This window comes from Corythoichthys intestinalis, chromosome 17, assembly GCF_030265065.1.
Source record: "Corythoichthys intestinalis isolate RoL2023-P3 chromosome 17, ASM3026506v1, whole genome shotgun sequence".
NCBI classification, from domain to species: domain Eukaryota; kingdom Metazoa; phylum Chordata; class Actinopteri; order Syngnathiformes; family Syngnathidae; genus Corythoichthys; species Corythoichthys intestinalis.
This window is the reverse complement of record NC_080411.1, coordinates 6,356,216-6,378,353: the sequence shown is the minus strand read 5'-3', so window position 1 is coordinate 6,378,353 and position 22,138 is coordinate 6,356,216. Positions and strand designations below refer to the sequence as shown.

General features: G+C 38.3%; 1 protein-coding gene across 2 annotated transcripts; it reads left to right on the top strand.

Moving 5' to 3' along the window:
* The first annotated feature begins 514 nt into the window (after window positions 1-514).
* mvb12ba (multivesicular body subunit 12Ba) lies at window positions 515-20,447 on the top strand. Of its 2 annotated transcripts, XM_057818673.1 has the most exons (10): window positions 515-719; window positions 5,320-5,442; window positions 7,883-7,990; window positions 9,453-9,549; window positions 10,208-10,337; window positions 11,599-11,742; window positions 13,276-13,370; window positions 14,391-14,446; window positions 17,182-17,241; window positions 19,942-20,447. In XM_057818673.1, exons 2-10 carry the CDS (start codon window positions 5,332-5,334, stop codon window positions 20,026-20,028), a joined length of 888 nt encoding a protein of 295 aa, XP_057674656.1. In that variant the 5' UTR covers window positions 515-719; window positions 5,320-5,331; the 3' UTR covers window positions 20,029-20,447. The 2 variants fall into 2 exon arrangements, with proteins under 2 accessions (XP_057674656.1, XP_057674657.1); XM_057818674.1 differs by lacking the exons at window positions 14,391-14,446; window positions 17,182-17,241; window positions 19,942-20,447 and adding an exon at window positions 13,448-14,366 and having other exon boundaries at window positions 13,276-13,410.
* The last annotated feature ends 1,691 nt before the right edge of the window (window positions 20,448-22,138 follow it).

The window sequence follows — 22,138 nt, the reverse complement described above, 5'->3', positions numbered from 1 at the left end:
ATTTTATGGGTTTCAGCACCATAATTATTATTGACATCAACAATGGCGAGCAACTAGTTTATTTTTTTTTATTGAAAATTTTACAAACTCTATTAAAACGAAAACATTAAGAGGGGATTTAATATAAAATTTCTATAACTTGTACTAACATTTATCTTTTAAGAACTACAAGTCTTTCTATCCACGGATCACTTCAACAGAATGTTAATAATGTTAATGCCATCTTGTTGATTTATTGTTATAATAAACAAATACAGTACTTATGTACAGTATGTTAAATGTATATATTCGTCTTGTGTCTTATCTTTCCATTCCAACAATAATTTACAGAAAAATATGGCATATTTTAAACATGGTTTGAATTGCGATTAATTTACCTTTAATTAATTTTTAAGCTGTAATTAACTCGATTAAAAATGTTAATTTTTGACAGCCCGAGTACAAACATTCCTACCAAAGCAGTAGGGCGTGGCCTATCCGTGTACAGCATCCAATCATATTGCGGAAGGGCGTGTCCTGCCGCAACCTCAGCTCAGTGTCGGATTCATAATAAACGCGACAGTCTCTCTTTTGCTAGGGTTTACAACGAGGAAGCCACTATGTTAAGTTTTTGTTAAAAAATTTGGAAGACAGATTACTCCTGGACGCGCGGAAAGGGGCATGCGTAATAACACAAAGGAGAAGACAAATACTGGTCAGATACATTATTGCCGTATTGGGTAAGTGAACAACCGTAGCAATGCTAATGCTATTGGGTTTACGAAGGAGCTCAAATGATGCTCGCAAAATTAGAAATTAATTTAGTCATTAAATAACTGCTAGGAAAGATACGTATTTGACAGGTTATTGTCATATAGTCTATGAAGCAGCTTTCTGCCCTCTCGAGGGGCAGCTTGGTGAACGATAGAGCTAGAAAATAGGGCCTTGCGTTGCTATCTTGTTGTTACGCTAGTGAGCAAGCCTGTTAGGCTATCGCGTAAGGTAAGGAAGGGTAATAAAGTTGTAAATCTTTCAGTAATATGACGAAAATTGTACTACCGTATTACTGAGAAATTTTTCTGTGCAGTGTATTATTGAAATTTGCCAACCGGTTATTCAGAGCGTTATTCACTTCAAGCAGAAATCAAACCGTTGCAAACTCACGTTAAAGTAAACACATTAGTAGCCTAAAATGACGTTCAATCACAAGTGTTGTTATTAATAAAATACTGCAGAGCACGGCAAAGGTGATATCCTTGTCTTCAAACAAGCACAGGCGTTATTAAGTGAATATCAAGTCGCAACAAGCCCTCCTTTCCCCCTGAGACATTTAACTCTTTATAGGGCCTATAAAGAGTCTCATGTCCTCTTTTGCCCGGACATGTCCACCTTTCACGTCTTGTCCTCGTCGTCCGGCTGGGTTTGATAAATTCATGAAAATGTCCGGTTTTCATGATTTTTCACGGGACTAATTTGAAGAGAATATCTCCGGCCGCTGGGGGGCAGCGCTTGCCTGTGTTGTCGTGGCTACTACTAGTAGGGGCGGGAGAAGGAGTACAGTTTACCCCTTGTATTATGGGCCATTACTGCCATCTACTGGGTTGACGGTTTGGCAAGAGAAGAGGCAGTTACAGACTACAATAAGGAGTAGTTTTAAGAGACATTTATCGTGCTCCGTACACCTTTCTGTAAGTTTATCTTCTGTTAATGTGGCTCATGTGTCTTCTGTTATATATTATACAATATATGGGTACAAAGAGATGTTGTATTAGTCTTGTATTAATTGTTCTGCGTTCGTGTATTTGGTTTAATGTTAGTATTATATTTTAAGTAGGAGCGCCTGCCCAGTTGTTAAGTTTCTTTTTTTACGATAAATACGTATGTAATGGCAACTGTTGACATCTGTCGGAGCTTTGTACTGGCGTGATCTGTAAAATCCCGTTTGATGTCAAATCATTGCGCTACCGATGATTGTAAACTTAGATAGCAAAGTTTGATTTTGCCTCGTTAATAGGGTAACTATCAGTGAGCTAAGCCGCGCTAGGCATTATGGGAAACGTAGTTTTGAACTGCTGCGTTTGGAAACATGCTGATTGAATAGTTTGTCGGTTTATTTTGGTTATTGTTTGCGTGTAATCTAGAACAGTGAATGGGAATAAAAATTGAGTGGGAATAACAATTTCTCAACGACAATTGTCGTGATAGTAATTTATAAAAAAATTTATGTGGCACAAGCCCACTTTGTGTCCGTATTGACTGTACTATATTTCTACGGGTCTGCATGCTATTTTTTTTGGTCTTTTTTTTTTTTGCGTTTTTTAATTTTTTTTTATAAAAATAAAGGCTGTTAAATAAAAAACTTATTTCCATATAGTATATAATACATATTATATTTTATATTTATATTTTATATACATTTTTTAAAAAAAATAAAACTGAATTTTTCTGTCCAGACTGGGGAGGCACACATTAAATATATCAAAGTGATATAGGCATCTTTGAGTGAACTGTGAGTAAAATTCAAGTATCTCGAGGCCGGGTCGAGTGTTGTCTTTTTTGGAAATCAAAATATGGTCACCCTATTATAGGGCAAGTGACTTTTGATCATTTAAAGCAACACTAGGTAACTTTTCAAGCTTTATAAAATATTTTCATAACATTTGTGATCATATGTCGGCTGACAACTAGTTGAATGACACCCGTTTTATATCTTGAGGGGGTCTGTATTAGGGGTGTGACAAAATATCGAAACGGTGATGTATCGTGATACTTTGTATCCCAAAAGGTTATCGATATGCTCCTGCCAAGAATCGAGATATATCGTTTTAAAAAGGTGTCAATGTTTAAAAAAAAAAAAAAGGGGGGGGGGGGAACCAACAAGTTGTTATCAAAAATCTTCCACCATAATACAACCTAGGGCTGGGCGATATGGCCTTAAGCACGTATCGCGGTAAATTGAGCAGATTTACCTCGATAACGATAAATGACGATAAATTCGCCCAAGCGGACTGTTATATAATTTGAAAATCTGAATCAATGCATGAAATACAGATGAACCGTTTCTTGTTGATTTATTTACCAGCTTTCAATTTAATATGTTTAACAATTGTACATGCAGTCTAAACATTAAGTATACAAAAATTTATTGTAAACAATAAGAATTCAAGTATGAACATTAATAACAGCTTGTATGGCTTGAACAATGTACACAGTCAAAATCAATATGCCTGTGCAAACGTGTCATTGTAATACAAATGGCTTACAGCTTGAACAGTACACTTTAAAAAGACAACTTATTGTTAATGACTGCTGTGACATATTTACTTAACACAAGTGTTTACTTCAAGGTTTCAGTTTTTTTTTTTCCCCAGTGCATTTTTTAAGACATGCAAGCACACATGAACCCAACACAGACACACACACATTAAAGCTGCATTGACCTAATGACACAGAATTAAGCACATACAGAAAAATAGCTGGGGCCATTAAACAGTCATATTAAACATTTTCACTGTTGGATTGTACTTTATGCTGAATGCTTTACTATCACAACAGCCATCAGAAATCACACATAGACAGAGATACACAATAACGTGACATACTAATTGCTAGATGCAGTCTGTTTCCAATCCACTCATTAAGTTCAGCTGTTTCGCCAAGGTTAGAGCTGCTATCCGACTCCATCACGTTTATTTGTAGTGTTAGCCGCTAGCGTTAGCCACTAGCGTTAGCCTGTGGCTTGGCTACTAGTAGAAAGCATTGAAAGCATCCTCTTTGGAAATCGTGAGAACAACGGAGGACAGCGGGTGAAAGCCTGTCTGGATGCTGCCAAGAGTCTATTTAATGTCGGGTGAAAGTTTGGCGAACCTCCCTTAAGCCACACTCCATCACATTTGCCTGTAGCGTTAGCCGCTAGTGTTAGCCACAGGGCTCTTGTTTGTTTGGCTTCCTGATAACCACGTGACTCCATACGTAAGCACACTTTCTGCTTTCTTAAAGGGGAATGACCATTGCCGAACAACACAGAGTCAAAGCGGGATGAAAAGACTATATTTTCTTGTTTTATTAAATTACCGAATTTACCGTCATGGTCAAAATTATGTCGGTCATCGTGAAGAATTTCGGTGCTGGTAAATTTTCGGTTTACCGCCCTGCTCTAATACAACCCCTAGCAAAAAGTATGCAATCACCAGTCTTGGACGAGCGCTCACTCAGACATTTTGTCATGTAGAACAAACTCTGACAGAAAGCTTGTAAAAATAATGCATTTGTTCAAAAGTGCATTACTGACCACCATTTACTGTGGAGGTCAGAAAATGTTAATTCTATAGAGCAAGTGCAGGGAAATAAATATAGAATCACTCCATTCTGAGGAAAAATACATAGAATCATGAGAAACAAACAAAGAAATACCAATCAAAACACATCTCAAGTATTTAGTTGCACCACCTCTGGCTTTTATGACAGCTTGCAGTCTCTGAGGCATGGACTTGATGAGTATTCGTCATCAATTTGGTGCCAACTCTCTTTGATTGCAGTTGCCAGATCATCCATGCAGGTCAGAGCTTTGCTGTGGACATTTTTTTTTTCAATTTCCACCACAGGTTATCAATAGGGTTGGGATCTGGGCTATTTGCAGGCCATGACATTGACTGGTTGAGTCTTTTTCCAAGGAATGCTTTCACAGTTTTAGCTCTGTGGTATGATGCGTTGTCATCTCGGAAAGTGACAAACATATTTTCAATTGAAGGGATAAGAAAGCTGTCAAAAATTTCAATGCAAACTTGTGGATTTATTGAAATAACCACAGCCATCTCCCCAGTGCCTTTGCCTGACATGCAGCCTCATATCATCAAGGACTGAGGGAATTTTGATGTCTTTTTCAGGCAATCATCTTTGTAAATCTCACTGGAACGCACCAAACAAAAGTTCCAGCATCATCACCTTGTCAAAAGTCAAGAATCTGCATTGGACAAGGTGATGATGCTGGAACTTTTGTTTGGTGCTGTTCCAGTGAGACCTTAAATGGCCCAAAATTGCCTAATTGCCTGGCATTGACTGCCACTGACAGCCATAGATGTTTAATCCGTTTGAAATGGGAGGGATGGCAGCGAATGAACGAACTCCGCTACAGCATGTTTGAAATGATCCTTTATCGCTTTTTTTTCTTGAAGTACACTCATATCGAACATCAGCCAATTGTGTTAAGAAATTTGTAGTCACTGACATGGTGATAGAATCAAGTGCGCATTAGATTGTAAAATACAAGGAAGTGGGGTGTTAGGCTAATCATTGCAGTTTTTCAAATTTGATAAAATGTTACTTACCTTTTGACTGCAGAACTAAACAGAGATGCCTGAAGTTCGGGACCTTTCCGAGGCTCTGCCCGAGATGTCCATGGATCCAATCACTGGAGTTGGTGTCGTAGCGTCCCGAAGCAGAGCACCAACTGGTTATGATGTTGTAAGACATAGCTTTTTTTGTCATTCTTAATAAATAATATTATCAAGGGCGTAGGTTTGCATAGGGATGGTAGGGACATAACACTACCAACTTTTCAGGATGCTGAAATTGTCCCCACCAACTTTGAAGCAACCTTATTTGCATTATATAATGGCTTCAGTTATGTAGGTCATTTAGATTGTCTTCCCATATGTTGTAAGGATAGAACTGACCCGACCATTATTACCGGTAAGTGAACTACCGTACTTTCATTATGTTCAGACTTACATTGACCCCATTTCACTTGCTGAATGTGCCAGTCCATTTTTTCCCCTGAAACGCACGTTTGATTGGCTGATGACATGACCCCCCCCCCCCCAAGCATTCACAGCCCGATAGAAATACATGCCGCCTCCTCCACCCCCCGTTTTTTTCCGCCAGCAGCAGCCACTGTAAGTAATGTAAAAAGATGTCAATGTTGTGGAGATGGGGAACACACCACTAATTTTGCTATTGAAAGTCCCACCTCCATCAGAATTTCTCGAACTCGAGGAGGAAGCTGTGTTTAGAAATATCCTCTGTCATGTTTTGTACTGTTACGTTAATTAAACTGTAAGAAATGTAGTGAACTAAGGATTACCCCCTTATAGTTAATTGATTATTAACAAGTTTGTATTTCTTGTGTATGTTAATATGTGTTCAAATATTGCTTTTTAAATTTGCTAATAAAATCCATTTTTTTCTGGAAGTTTTCAAAATGTTTCTTTAGTAGTATTTGAAAACCAAGGTTTGAATCGAACGGTGTATCACCTGAACCAATACACATGAAAGTTAGTATAAGTCAATACAGATTTATTTTACATTGATCATTTAGCCTATCAATTAATTAGGTTCATATTGGTGAAAAATGTAGCCCTGACCTCTGTTCACCCAGTCTGTTTGGTTTTATAAATGTCCCGTCCCCAGCAAAAAGTGTACATGCAGGTTATGCTGTTATATCGTCCCTACCAATGTTGAGACCAAACATACGCCCTTGGATCTTATTGTTATTGTCTTAAACAAAATCAAGCATCAGTATTCTTGTTCATCCCTGCATGGAACATTTCATCATCACACTAGTTCAGGGGTGGGCAAACTATTCCACAAAGGGTCGCAGTGGGTGCGGGTTTTTGTTCAAACCCATCATGAGGACACCTTTTCACCAATTTGGTGTCTTACAAGTGCAATCCGTTGATTTCAGTCAGGTGCTTCGTGTTCTTGCTAAAACCTCATTGGGTAAACTGTCTGTGCTGAATCAGTTGGAACAAAGACCAGTGACCCACTGCAGGCCCTCGAGGACCGGTTTGCCCACCCCTGCACTAGATGCATATTTTAGCCACTTTTACACTTAAGATTCACACTATGCTAACTGGAGATGTCCCGATCGATCGGCATCCCGATTGATCAGGTCCGATCACGTCATTTTCAAAGTATCGCAGTCGGCAAAGAAATATCGGACATGCCTTTTTTTAATATATATTTTTTAATTAAATTGTTTTCTAATTGTATTTAACGTTACAGACATAATGTGTTACTCTTCCAGAGTCTGTAGTTTAAGCTTAAGGTAGGGTTATCAAATTTATCGCATTAACGGCGAGAATTAATATTTTTTACATTTATCACGTTACAATATTTATCGCAATTAACACATGCGCTGCACGATCCACTCACGCATTGTTGCATTCAATCTATAATGGCGCCGTTTTACCCATGTAGTAAATAAAGCTAAAAGGCAGCGTAAAGTGAGAGTGAATTTTGGCAGCCTTTGGAACCTTTTTTTAAATGGCTAAAGCCTTACAATCCCTCTCCCAATGATTAGAATAATCGTGGGAAGCAATGTGGGGAAGAAAGGTAGTAGTTTATCTTTTTCTTAACTCCCTATGTTATTCCCCAACGCAGAGAAGATATATAAATTGGTACCACGACGCACAGTCATGGTTGCACTTCCCATCATGCATTTGGGTAGAAGTTAAATGGCTACAGTATCATTTACTGAAAGCTCAACAAATACACTACATGGCAATATTTAGTGACAATATACAAAGTCACATTTATCCTTTAAGAATTACAAGTCTTTCTATCCTTGGATCCCTCTCACAGAAAGAATGTTAATAATGTAAATGAGGATTTAATGTCATAATAAACAAATACAGTACTTATGTACTGTATGTTGAATGTATGTATTCGTCCGAGTTTTATTCATTTTTTTCTTAATGCATTGCCAAAATGTATATGATCGGGAAAAATGATCGGGAATGATTGGAATTGAATCGGGAGCAAAAAAAAAAAAAAAAAGCAGTCGGATCTGGAAATATCGGGATCGGCAGATACTCAAACTAAAATGATTGGGATTGGATCGGGAGCAAAAAACATGATCGGAACAACCCTAATGCTAACCACTGGACTACTTTGTTGATTCTAGGTTTCAACAACAACTGATGGTTTGGATGCTGACCTGTGGAAAGATGGACTTTTTAAGTCTAAAGTTACCCGATACCTGTGCTTCACCAGAGTATTCTCAAAGGAAAATGTAAGTTTTCATCGAGTCTTTGTCGTGTTTTTCTGTGTTTGAATTTTTTTCGGGCAAAATTCCTGATGTGTGTAGCCAAATCGATATCCCATGGTCATAATCCTAACTGCTGAATATCAGTGGTGAATATAGGACTCTAGCAGATCATGGGGTTAACCCTGAGCGTGCAGACTAGGCATGTGCCGGTATGATATTCTGACGGTGTTTCACTGTATCAAGGTATTGTAATTACAGCTCTAAAATGTGTTACTTTGAGATATCTGGGTTTAAATTAAAAAAAAAAAAATTCCATTGAACAAGATTTTGATTTTTCAAAACATATTAGCAAATTGGAACATAAGTATAATGTTAAGTTAATACAAAAAATATTAGCAAATTGGAACATAAGTATAATGTTAAGTAAATATTAAAAAAATGAAAATATTCTAAATGAAATTAAACCAAATGCAGTCCTTTAGGTGAGCCTAAACCCACAACCACAGTTCAATAGTATTACGATCAGAAGAAAAATAATTGAATTATTTTCCATAAAAAGCCATTGTGTATGACTCGTATCATGTTTACATTATACACACGCGCTCTTTCTCAACACAGACAGTTGCCAGAGTGAAAAAAAACATGTTTTACTACCACTAGACACACTAACCACGCTGGAGTTAACTTTCGTAGCTGATGGGAAACATTCACGACAATTTTACTAACCTTTAATTTTGTATAAATGCGAAATCATATTGGAGGTATTGCCTTCTCGGCAGCCACCTTCCGCAAACATGTTTCACATGTCGGTTGGTCCTCCTCTAAGCCACAACTGTAACTTTTCTGTAGCCGAAGTATTCCCATACCAACGACTTAGTTTTCTTCAATGAAGGGAAAAAAGTTTGGGTGTTTCACCTCCTCCAGCCATCGTGTAGGACAGCTGACTCACTGACACTGGGCAACAACCTGAAAGGGATAGGTTAAGCCCTGCAGCTGCAAGCGAGTGATTTCTCCCTGCATTTTTGGGGCGTAAAAAATAGCTAATCTCATAGGGACGGTATGACGGAAAATTTTTGTGGTTTTGAAACTGTGACGTTTTCATGTCACGGTATACCTTGAAACAGGTAATCGGCACATGTCTATCCAAGACACAACCTAACTGGTTAATATCAGGGGCTTAACCTTGAGCATACAGACGCCCATTTATTTTTACCATTTTTTCCCCGGTGCTTCCTACACAAAACTACAATTTTTTGTACTTCAACTTACCACCAATTCAAAGCCGAGAAAGGCGCGAGGAAATGTGGAGGGCACTTTTCTCATGCCCACGGAAGGTATCCGAAGTTACAAATCGTGATAGGTTTTGAATCATGAGTTTGGGGTATCAAAGCAGTATCACTGGTCACACAGTAGGATAAAGAAAAATACATACATTGTCTAATCTCTTCCTTTGGTTAAACCCACAATTCCCTTCCTGTCCTTCCAGAGCCATTTAGGAAATGTTCTTGTTGATATGAAGCTGATCGATATAAAGGACACCCTGCCTGTGGGCTTCATTCCAATCCAAGAGACTGTTGACACCCGTAAGTCGCCACCTCAAGTAGTGAGTAACTTGCACTGATTGGAGAGACTTGTAATTCCAAAATTGCCACCAAAAATGTTGACATTTTTTGACCAACAGCGTGGCTGATTTAATTTAATTGAAATTGATTTAATATTAAACGTGATGGTTCACTTACTTATTTTTCCCCCCTTCTGTAATTGTTTGTATACTATCCTCATTAAAATATGAAAACCTATAAATTTTTTGGTTGTATTTAGTTAAAGCAGACACTGTTTTTTCATCTGTGTGATTTTGACAAAGATCAGATCACATTTGATGGTAATCTTATGCAGAAATGTGAGAAATTCCAAAAGGTTGGTACTTTTTCATACCACTGTAACATGTTACTATCAACTACTGATATTATATAATTATGAATTGTGAAAATGAGATATTTTGAATTTGATTTCTTTTTGACTGAGTGATTTCAAATCACAAACTCATGAAAGGTTCTGGACAAAAGTGATGGTATTCTTAACTTAGTATTTTTATTGCACAGCATTTTGAGGCAAACATTGCAATCTTAAGAATTTTTGAAACTTTCAAACTAACTCCTGCACCTCTCAGCAGGTATTTCAGCACACTGAGCAAACATGATGTTTGAAGAATGCCTTTTGTTTCTTTGTAATGTTGTGTAGAGGAACAGGCATTCAGGAAGAGGCGACTTTGTATCAAGTTTATTCCACGAGACTCTACGGAGGCAGCCATCTGTGATATTCGAATCCTGGGAAGGTCAAAGCAGGCTCCCCCACAATACACCTTTATTGGGTTTGTCTTTATGCTTTTGTGCCTTTCATATATTACACATGTATCAAAGTTTGTGGTGAATAATTCATAATATGTTACTGTCTATGCTTTTTATGTATCGTAACATTATCACATTATAAGGCACACCTGACTATAAGCCGCCACCCACCAAATTTGGCATGAAAACGACATTTGTTCATAGATAAGCCGCACTGGACTATAAGCCGCTGCTGTCCTCACTGTATTATGGGATATTTACACCAAAAGATATTGACTGATAACACTTTATTTGACAGCGGCATCATACGACTGTCATAAGACCAAATGAACCACCATGAAGTTTTAAACAAATTGGCTGCAAAGCTTCTTTGCTTCAAGAAGCGTCATTTGGACATGACTACTCCCTTGGGGGAGACGGTCAACCTCTGCTGTCAACACTGTTGTTGTCCAACATACCTCTTAGCATGCATTGCAGCCCTACAGTTGTAAATAACAATGAAAATTCATGTTCTGTGCTAAATATTTCTTCAGTTACTGTTCCAGTTGTTTCATTAATTGCTAGTAATGGTATTTGGTAGCATTTTATTTGACAGTGGCACCATATCACTGTCATTAGACAATCATAATTTTGACATGACACTGTCTTGAGCATTAATGAATGCTTATAACACATGTCATTTATTGTTATCCGGCAAATTATTTCACCTTTGAATGGATTTAAAAGACATAAATGGACATAAATGGAGTTAGTGACATAATTTGCCAAATGACACTGAATGACATCTGTCATAAGCATTCAGTAATGCCCATGATAATGTCATGTCATAGTTATGACAGTCTTATGACAGTTTTATGACGCCGCTGTCAAATAAATTGTTATCTATTAACCCAAATAAATCAACAATTAAGCTGCACTGGACCGTAAGCCGCAGGATTCAAAATGAGGGTTCAAAGTAGCGGCTTACAGTCCAAAAATTACGGTAATTGGTTCCTGAAAGGTACTGACATAAAATGTTTGGAGGTTATGGATGGTGCACAATGAAATAGCTTGCGCAGTACCGTAAGACCAGAAGTGGGTAGTAACGCATCTACTAGTTTCACCAATGAGACGTCACATCAACCCCAATCTACAAATAAGCTGCATTGGACTATGAGCCGCAGGATTCAAAATGAAGGAAAAAAGTAGCGTCTTATAGTCCGAAAATTACGGTATGCTTCATTTTGGTATTGGATGTCTAAAGATGACTTTTAAAAAAAGTGATTTTTTTTTTTTAATTTTCAGAGAGCTAAACAACATGGGTATCTGGTATCGTATGGGTACTGTGCCACGAGCTCGGGACTCCTCTAACACATCAGCCGTGAATGACGTCCAGGATATGAATTCTACCTCCACTTCGGGCCCTGTCCCTCCAGTTCCAGTGACTAAGTATGATTCATATTGTGATCTCTTTACCCCTTGATGCCTGTTGTCGAGAGTTAGTGACATTCAAGGTCAAATGCTGCTAATTTGCCCGTCACGTGAAATTATATTATTATTTTATATTATTCATTTATTATTGTATGATGTGTTTTAATGATCTACTTGAAAGCATAACACAAGAGAAAACAGTTTTAAATCTTAACCCATTTACTGCCATTCACAGTGATAGCCTTATTTGTTTTTTTGCCGCGCCCATTCAGACTGCCTTTGTCCTTTGAGCCAATTCGAGTATCACACATGCGCACTAATTCGCAGTCTGAGATGCGCTGAGGAAACTAACCCGCATGCGAAGGAGAATCAAAACAAATGACTACACATGCTGGCGCAACGTCATTCAAGGGTGATCATATTTTGATTTCCAAAACCGTTTAGTCTTTTATTCAAAGTTTATATGAATTGATAGCATGCATGCACTGTGCGTGCATGATGCACACACACACATACGGACAGTTTGCCCCGACTCTCGAACCCCCCGAGCATTCTCAGGCTTATCCGACCTACCCCCCCCCCCCCCCCCCCCATTTGATTTTTTTATGACTGTTGTCAAGCCCGCCTCTTCCCTAAAAGCCGCGTTCAAGCTAGGCACTAATGCTAATGCACAGCTCCATCGCTACTGCCCCTAGCGCCCTGTCTCTCTCGCTCTTTGCTGACGTAATTGCTGCATGAATTCCGATTTGGGGGACTTGACAGTTCAGACCGCAGCCACATTCTGGAAAAATGTGGCCCAGGTCTGATTTTAACCACATAGGAAAGTGACCTAGATCGGATTTGAAACGGTCCACTTTTATGCGACTTTTCCTGTTCAGATTGTCAAGTTAATGCCTGGCTCGAGTCGGAAAAACATGAAAAAGTTCAGATTTGGGTAAGACTTGCAGTATGAATCTAGCCGAAGAGGGTTAACAGAGATCATTCGAGCTCTGCTAGCCCTCCCAGTCAAAATGGATTGGACGTCTACTGCTGTCAATAGTAGCCAATGAGTTATTTTTTTAAATTTTGACATCAAAGGGTTAATGATTGCGTATTCTAATTTGAAATGGTAAATGATCGTTAAATAAGTGTAGACGACAAGATACCAGCATGCAAAACAGCATAAATCCAACAATGTCAAAACTGGTGAGAAGTGATCAAATTTAGCATTTCATCAAGGGATCAAACTATTATTCCCCAGATGGTACTTGTGAGAGCATCCGTAGGCTTTTGAGGCAGAGAAAAAGCACAGCATTTATTGTTTGAGAGTTCTGAAAATAATGTAATCATTCAAACAAGACATATTAGTTTACATCTACACAACAATACTTTAGTATAGAACGGGCGGAGTTTGGACTTTTGACCGGGATGTCAGGGTCCTGCCGAGCTGCGCCAGCGCGGGTCCGGCGATTCAGCTGGTGTGATTCCGACAGTCTGGCTGAAATGTCAGATTCCTTCAATTTAAAAAGCACATTTGAGTTGGTAAATATATATTTTTTTCTTTGTCTACAGGCATTTTTCCATGACTCTCCCCGCCACTTTCAGAGGGAAAAACACTACTCGACCAGATTACGAGCACCAAAACTCCAACCTTTACGCAATCTCTGGTTTGATATTCAGCATTTCTCTAAAGTTTAAGATGGCAATTTGTTCCTGTCATTCTGGATAGACAGAATTTGCAATAGTGGGTGGTAATGCTGCTAAAGCATGAGAAAATGGAGGTCTATGAGCAATTCTATCAACATTAGTGATTGTTACAGTTGTTGTAGAATCCTGTCTTGTCATGTTTTTTGTATGTTAGGTTTGTTGTGCTTTTTATAGCCTTCAGCTGGGTTTTAGCTTGTAATTTCTCTGAATTAATTGGGCCCTATTATTATAAACCTTGCAGTTTGGCCATTGGCCTTTGAGATAGACTGGGTTAAATTGTGGCTTCCTTCCGATTCCTAAAAAAATGACACATTTTGTGTAGCCAATTTTTCCAAAACGGACCAAGGCATCAAGCAAGCCTGTGTAGTGAGTCATGAAGGAAGGTACTGGTCTACCTCAAGAAGTTGGGGTGGCGTGGCTCAGTGGTAGAGTAGTTGTCCCCCAAACCCATAGGTTGTGGGTTCAATTCTCCGCCCTGATGAACACGCCTAAGTGTCCTTGAGCAAGATACTGAACCCCACGTTGCTCCTGGTGCTGCGTCACCAGTAGGTGGATGGTGAGATAGTGTAAAGCGCTTTGAGCGCCTTGAAAGGTGGAAAAGCGCTATATAAGTGTAACACCATTTAACACCATTTGTTAAACTGAGCAAGCATGATAACTTTCAAATTTGAGGCTGAAGGCGAGCATTTGAGTGACGCAATTTGTCTGCAGCAGCACTTATTCTTTTATGTTACTGCATAAGTTATTGCAGTGTAGTTATTGAAATACATTTACACTGAAAATTATAAACTGGTAAATTGATTTTGAGATTGACAGCACTATAGAGGTGCATACCCTGCTTATTATGGCTGAAACAGTACTATTTTCATTTTACTCACTCCTCAACACTAAATTTTGGTATATTATTATTGTTGTATGTTACTGATATGCATATTCGTGGATATACTGAATATCGGATTTTTTTTTTACCTGTCTTGCAGCAATGGATGGAGTGCCGTTCATGGTCTCCGAAAAGTTTGCTTGTGCCTCAACAGAAGTAAGTTTTTCGTTCATTTTCATCACATGTACGACAAGCATTGTACTGTAAATGTTTAGTTATGCATAACAAACCAAAAAACATTAGGCTGTATGCATATAGGTATACAATTGTGGGGAACGATCACTGCTTGCTCTCTATCGCCATCAATGGCAGCAAAGGAATTAACGAGAATTACATGTTATGTCTGTCAAGGAAAGATCCAGTCTACAACTATTACTACATACATACATACATACATACATACATACATACATACATACATGCATACACATAGACATGCACACATGCATACACATAGAAATACATGGATACACGCATACACATAGAAATACATGGATACACGCATACATGCATACACATAGACATACATACATACATACATACATGCATACACATAGGCATGCATACATACATACATGCATACACATAGGCATGCATACACATGTGCCGATTACCGGTTTCAAGGTATACTGTGGTATGAAAACGTCAAGGTTTCAAAGCCGCAAAAATTTTCCGTCATACCTGCTAAGATATTAGCTATTTTTTACAGTGGGGCAAATAAGTATTTAGTCAACTACTAATTGTGCAAGTTCTCCCACTTGAAAATATTAGCGAGGCCTGTAATTGTCAACATGGTTAAACCTCAACCGTGAGAGACAGAATGTGGAAAAAAAAAACAGAAAAACACATTGTCTGATTTTCTAATAATTTATTTGCGAATCATGGTGGAAAATAAGTATTTGGTCAACACCAAAAGTTCATCTCAATACTTTGTTATGTACCCTTTGTTGGCAATAACGGAGGCCAAACGTTTTCTGTAACTCTTCACAAGCTTTTCACACACTGTTGCTGGTATTTTGGCCCATTCCTCCATGCAGATCTCCTCTAGAGCAGTGATGTTTTGGGGCTGCCGTTGGGCAACACGAACTTTCAACTCTCTCCGCAGATATTCTATGGGTTTGAGACCTGGAGACTGGGTAGGCCACTCCAGGACCTTGAAATGCTTCTTACGAAGCCACTCCTTTGTTGCCCTGGCTGTGTGTTTGGGATCATTGTCATGCTGAAAGACCCAGCCATGTCTCATCTTCAATGCCCTTGCTGATGGAAGGAGATTTTCACTCAAAATCTCTCGATACATGGCCCCGTTCATTTTTTCCTTTACACGGATCAGTCGTCCTGTTCCCTTTGCAGAAAAAGAGCCTCTAAGCATGATGTTTCCACCCGCATGCTTCACAGTGGGTATGGTGCAATTCAGTATTCTTTTTCCTCCAAACTAGAGAACCTGTGTTTCTACCAAAAGGTTCTATTTTGGTTTCATCTGACCATAAAACATATTCCCAGTCCTCTTCTGGATCATCCAAATGCTCTCTAGCGAACCGCAGACGGGCCTGGACGTGTACTTTCTTCAGCAGGGGGACACGTCTGGCAGTGCACGAGTTTAGTCCCTGGCGGCGCATTGTGTTACTGATAGTAGCCTTTGTTACTGTGGTCCCAGCTCTCTGTAGGTCATTCACTAGGTCCCCCCGTGTGGTTCTGGGAATTTTGCTCCCCGTTCTTGTTATCATTTTGACACCACGGGATGAGGAGGGAGTTTAAAGTCCATGTTGCCCAACGACAGCCCCAAAACATCACTGCTCTAGAGGAGATCTGCATGGAGGAATGGCCCAAAATACCAGCAACAGTGTGTGAAAAGCTTGTGATGAGTGACAGAAAACGTTTGGCCACCGTTATTGCCAACAAAGGGTACATAAACAAAGTATTGAGATGAACTTCTGGTATAGACCAAGTACTTATTTTCCACCATAATTTGCAAATAAATCCTTTAAAAATCAAACAATGTTATTTTCTGTTTTTTTCCCCCACATTCTCTCATGGTTGAGGATTACCCATGCTGACAATTACAGGCCTCTCTAATATTTTCAAGTGGGAGAACTTGCACAATTAGTGGTTGACTAAATACTTATTTGCCCCACTGTATGTCCCAAAATGCATGGAGAAATCCCTGCAGCTTCAAGGCTCAACCCTCTCCCACCGGTTCTCGCTCAGTGTCAGTGAGTCAGCTATGCTACACGATGGCTGGAGGAGGTGAAGCTCCTGAACTTTTTCCCCCATCGAAGAAAACGAAATCACGAGTATGAGAATACTTTTTATCGAAAAGTTAGACGGCCTCGGAGGAGGGCCAACTGACATGTAAAACATGTTTTTGGAGGGTGGCTGCCGAGGAGGCAGCACCCCCAATATGATTTCGCATTTATACAAAATTAAAGTTTAGTAAACACTCATGAACGTCTCCCACCAGCTACGAGATTATGTAAACATGATACGAGTCATACACACGGGCTTTTTATGGAATTAATTCAATTATTTTTGTTCTGATGGTAATACTGTTGAGCTGTGGCTGTGTGTTTAGGCTCACCTAAAGGAATGCATTTATTTAAATTAGAATCTTTTGTAAATTTGTTATTCACTGTAACTCATACTAATGTTCCAATTTGCCAATATGTTTTGAAAAATGAAAATCCTGTTCAATCGATTAAAAAAAAAAAAATTTAAACACATTTTAGAGCTGTAATTGCAAAACCGTGAAACTGTGATATTTGTTTTAAGGTTATCATACCGTCAGAATATCATACCGCCACATGCCTAACTACATTACATGACGACATTTTTAGATCGTGTTCGTATTATTGAAGGACTTCTCTGACTGTGGAATAAACTGTCATTTTGTTCAGTTGCAGCAGGTGGATCTCATTGGCATTACGATCAAAACATTGGCTGAAATTGAGAAAGAAGTGAGTATCCTTCATAGTAGTATTTCAAGGTTACTTTTTGGAAGTATATTAAAGAATTTTAGGTCATTCTTAAAAAGTTGCACAATGGGGTTGTGTGGGTCATTAAAAAGCAATACGTCTTTCAATGGATTTTTTCAAAATTCAGGCCTTAAAAAGCATTAAATTAAATGTATGCATTGGAAATAAAACTGTCAACTTGATGGTTTGGAAAAAAAATAAACTGCTGTGGTACAAGGACTGGTCACAGCTTACCGCAGCAGATGCTTATTGACCAATAGATGTCTCCAAACTAAGAGGGTTGGGATTTGTTATGCAAGCACTGAAAAATAGTGAATTATAAACTCATGACATACCTCATTCACTGTACTGAAGCTGTGTGCCTTTGTTGCTATTTTGAGCCAGAAGCATATGCCATATGTGATATGGCAGTGCCTTATTGTCACTTTGCACTTGATCCAAAAAACGGATGTTTGCATTATTTTATTTCCAAAAAATAAATACAGAGGTGCAATATACGGTTAGCACTTTTCCCCATATTGGCACTTCAAGTTGTTCTTATTTTTCACAGAATTTTTATTGGAAAACCTTGAAGTTGTTATATTTATCATTATTAAAGTCATCAGTGGGGCATCACAATACAATTACCATACTTTTCAGACAATAAGCCGCTACTTTTTTCCCTCATTTTGAATCCTGTGGTGTATAGTCCAGTGCAGCTTATTTGTTGATTTATTTGGGTTAATAGGTAACACTTTGACAGCAGCATCATTAGGCTATAGTAAGACCGTCATGATAATGACATGACACAGTCATGGGCTTACTGAATGCTTATGACAGATGTCATTAATTGTCATCCGGCAAATTATGTCACTAACTCCATTTATGTTAAGCTCGAATATTTTACATCCATTCAAAAGTGAGATCATTTCCCGGATGACACTAAATGAAATCATATGCATTAATTAATGCTCATGACAGTGTGATGTCATATTTATGATTGTCTTATGACAGTCTATAATATAATTAGCACAGAACATGAATTTTGTCTGTAACGTCGCAATGCATGCCAGGAGGCATGTTGGACGTCAACAGTGTTGACAGCAGGTGGCAGCAGAGGCTGACTGTCTCCCCCAAGGGAGCAGTGATGGGCAAATGAAGCTTCTTGAAGCAATGAAGCTTTGCAGCCAGTTGGTTCAGAGCTTCATGTTGGTTCATTTGCTCTTATGACAGTCTTATGATGCCGCTGTCAAAGTGTTACTGGTTAATATGTTTTGGTGTACATATCCCATAATACAGTGAGGACAGCTACGGCTTATCTATCAACAAATGGCGTTTTCGTGTTAAATTTGGTGGGTGGCAGCTTATAGTCCAAAAATTATGGTAGGCATAATATGTTAAGTCCACGACCTGCGTATATCGGTATCTGTTTGATATCTGTATCGGATTTCTGGAGTTGGACGTAATCGGTTAAAAAGTTATTATCGGACAACTCTACTTATAGTTTGTGTTTGTGAAACTATCTGCAGTCGGGCATGGGTATTAAAAACCATTAAATGAGATTTGCTGGTACCTGTCAAAACCCTGTTAAAATGATCACCTCTACAACATTCCAAGAAAATCACAAGGTTAGAGTTAGGGTTGTTCCGATCATGTTTTTTTGCTCCCGATCCGATCCCGATCGTTTTAGTTTGAGTATCTGCCGATCCCGATATTTCCCGATCCGATTGCTTTTTTTTTGCTCCCGATTCAATTCCAATCATTCCCGATAATTTTTCCCGATCATATACATTTTGGCAATGCATTAAGAAAAAAAATGAATAATATCCGGACGAATATATACGTTCAACATACAGTACATAAGTACTGTATTAGTTTATTATGACAATAAATCCTCAAGATGGCATTTACATTATTAACATTCTTTCTGTGAGAGGGATCCACGGATAGAAAGACTTGTGACTTTGTATATTGTGACTAATTATTGCCATCTAGTGTATTTGTTGAGCTTTCAGTAAATGATACTGTAGTCATGCCAAAATGCATGACGGGAAGTGGAACCATGACTGTGCGTAGTGCTACCACTTGATATATCTTCTCTGCGTTGGGAAATAACATAAGATGTTAGGAAAAAGATCAATTGTTACCTTGCTTCCCCACATTTCTTCCCGTGATATTTCTAATCGTAGGGAGAGAGATTGTAAGGCTTTAACCATTTAAAAAAAGGCTCCAAAGGCTGCCAAAATTCTCTCTACTCATTTTACGCTGCCTTTTATCTCGCTATATAGGTAAAACAGCGCCATTACAGATTGAGCGCAACAATGCGTGAGTGGGTCGTGCAGCGCATGCATTAATTGCGTTAAATATTTTAACGTGATACATTTTTTAAAAAATTAATTACCGCCGTTATTAGGATAAACTTGATAACCCTACCTTAAGTCTAAACTAAAGACTCTGGAAGAGTGAAACATGTCTAACGTTAAATACAATTACAAAACGATTTAATTAAAAAATATATATATATTAAAAAAAGGCATGGCCGATATTTTTTTGCCGATTCCGATACTTTGTAAATGATGTGATCAGACCCGATCGATCGCGACATCTCTAGTTAGATTAATAAAGTAAAAAAAAGACTTGAAATGTCATTTGTATTGCAGATTAAGTTTGGAAGTAGAACAAACAAAACCTTTTGTATGTCAGTATGATTACAGTTTTCGTACGGAACACAGCGCTGCAGCACGGCTCCCTCCAAGTCCAACTCGGACATCCCTGAGCTCTGAGGCCTGATGTACTCATGAACCCCGGACTGCGTCACCAGCAGGACCACACCTGCTAACAACCACTGAGGGCCACCCCACTAGAATTTCTCATACACATTCCACTCATCCACAAGTGTATCGAGGACAAAAATGTGGCAACGGTGAATTTGTCGAAGCTAGTTTTGTCATTCATTTCAATGTGCAGTTAAAATACAGTGAGACGTATTTCACGTCGGAAACAGAAATTAAATGTGAATAGTAACGCTGAGTTAAAACACGTTTAACATACTGTTATAAATGGAATAGCTCATTGTTCAATCTAACTGTAGACGCATTTCATGACTTTAAACATGCATTTCCTTGACAAATGTTGCTTTTCTGAGTAAAGCAAAAATAACCACATCCAATGTGATGGATTTTAATTAAATGAACTGTGAGTTTACCGTTTTGATGACTGATGATTGCTTTTTGTCGTATGGCAAAATGGCTTCTGAAGTTTATTCATAAACAATGATTCACTGGAGTATGCAAATTTTTTGACACTGGGTTAGATAATTTTAGCAACAGCATCCCCCTTTTTTTCCCGTTGTTAGCTGCCTTTACGTCCTGTTCATGTTTTGTTGTAGCAAAAAAAGAAGGGGGGAAAAAAAAACTGCAGACACGGACTCAAGGGCGTAGGTTTGGTCTCAACATTGGTAGGGACTAGGGTTGTTCCGATCATGTTTTTTTTGCTCCTGATCCGATCCCGATCGTTTTAGTTTGCGTATCTGCCAATCCCGATATTTCCCGATCCGATTGCTTTTTTTCTTTTTTTTCCCTCCCGATTCAATTCCAATCATTCCCGATAATTTTTCCCGATCATATACATTTTGGCAATGCATTAAGAAAAAAATGAATAAAACTCGAATATATACATTCAACATACAGTACATAATTACTGTATTTGTTTATCATGACCATAAATCCTCAAGATGGCTTTTACATTATTAACATTCTTGCTGTGAGAGGGATCCACGGATAGAAAGACTTGTGACTTTGTATATTGTGACTAAATATTGCCATCTAGTATATTTGTTGAGCTTTCAGTAAATGATACAGATGATACAAATGCATGATGGGAAGTGGAACCATGACTGTGCGTAGTGGTGCCAATTGATATATCTTCTCTGCGTTGGGAAATAACAGGGTGTTAAGGAAAAGATCAATTACTATCTTGCTTCCCACGATATTTCTAATTGTTGAGAGAGGGATTGTAAGGCTTTAGCCAATTACAAGAAGGCTCCAAAAGCTGCCAAAATTCTCTGTACTCATTTTACGCTGCTGTTTAGCTCTATATACAGGTAAAACGGCGCCAATATAGATTGAACGCAACAATGCGTGAGTGGGTCGTGCAGCGCATGCGTTAATTGCGTTAAATATTTTAACGTGATTAATTAAAAATAAATAAATACCGCCATCAACGCTATAAATTTGATAGCCCAATGTAAAGCCAAAACTAAAGACTCTGGATGAGTGTAAGACAAATTGTCTGTAACGTTAAATACAATTAGAAAACGATTTAATTAAAAAAAAAAAAAAAAAAATTTCAAGGCATGTCCAATATTTTTTTGCCGATTCCGATACTTCGAAAATAACTTGATCGGACCCGATCGATCATCTCTAGTAGGGACGATATAACGGCACATTTTACGCCATGAAAATCAAGGGCGTAGGTTTGCATAGGGATTGTAGGGACAAAACACGACCAACTTTTCAGCATGCTCAAATTGTCCCAACTTTTAAGCAGCCTTATTTGCCTTATGTAATGACTTCAGTTATATAGTTCATTTACATGGTACCCGCGGGTTATTTAAAAAAAAATACATTGAATTTAGTTTTCCATTATTAAAGGTATTAAAAGTATTAAATTAGCTGTTGTTTAATCTGGAATTTTTTCACCGTGGTCTTAATTTTCAATAAACATCTCAGTTCAACCTAAATTATAACCGTGACGAAGTTTTTTTTTGTTTTGTTTTTTTAAATTCATAACGAAGATGACGCATTATTTAGACGGTCTTCGCATATGTTTTAATTGTTGTAATTGACCCCACCATTATTAAGGAATAATGTTCAGACGTGTTCCTCTTTTCACTTGCTGA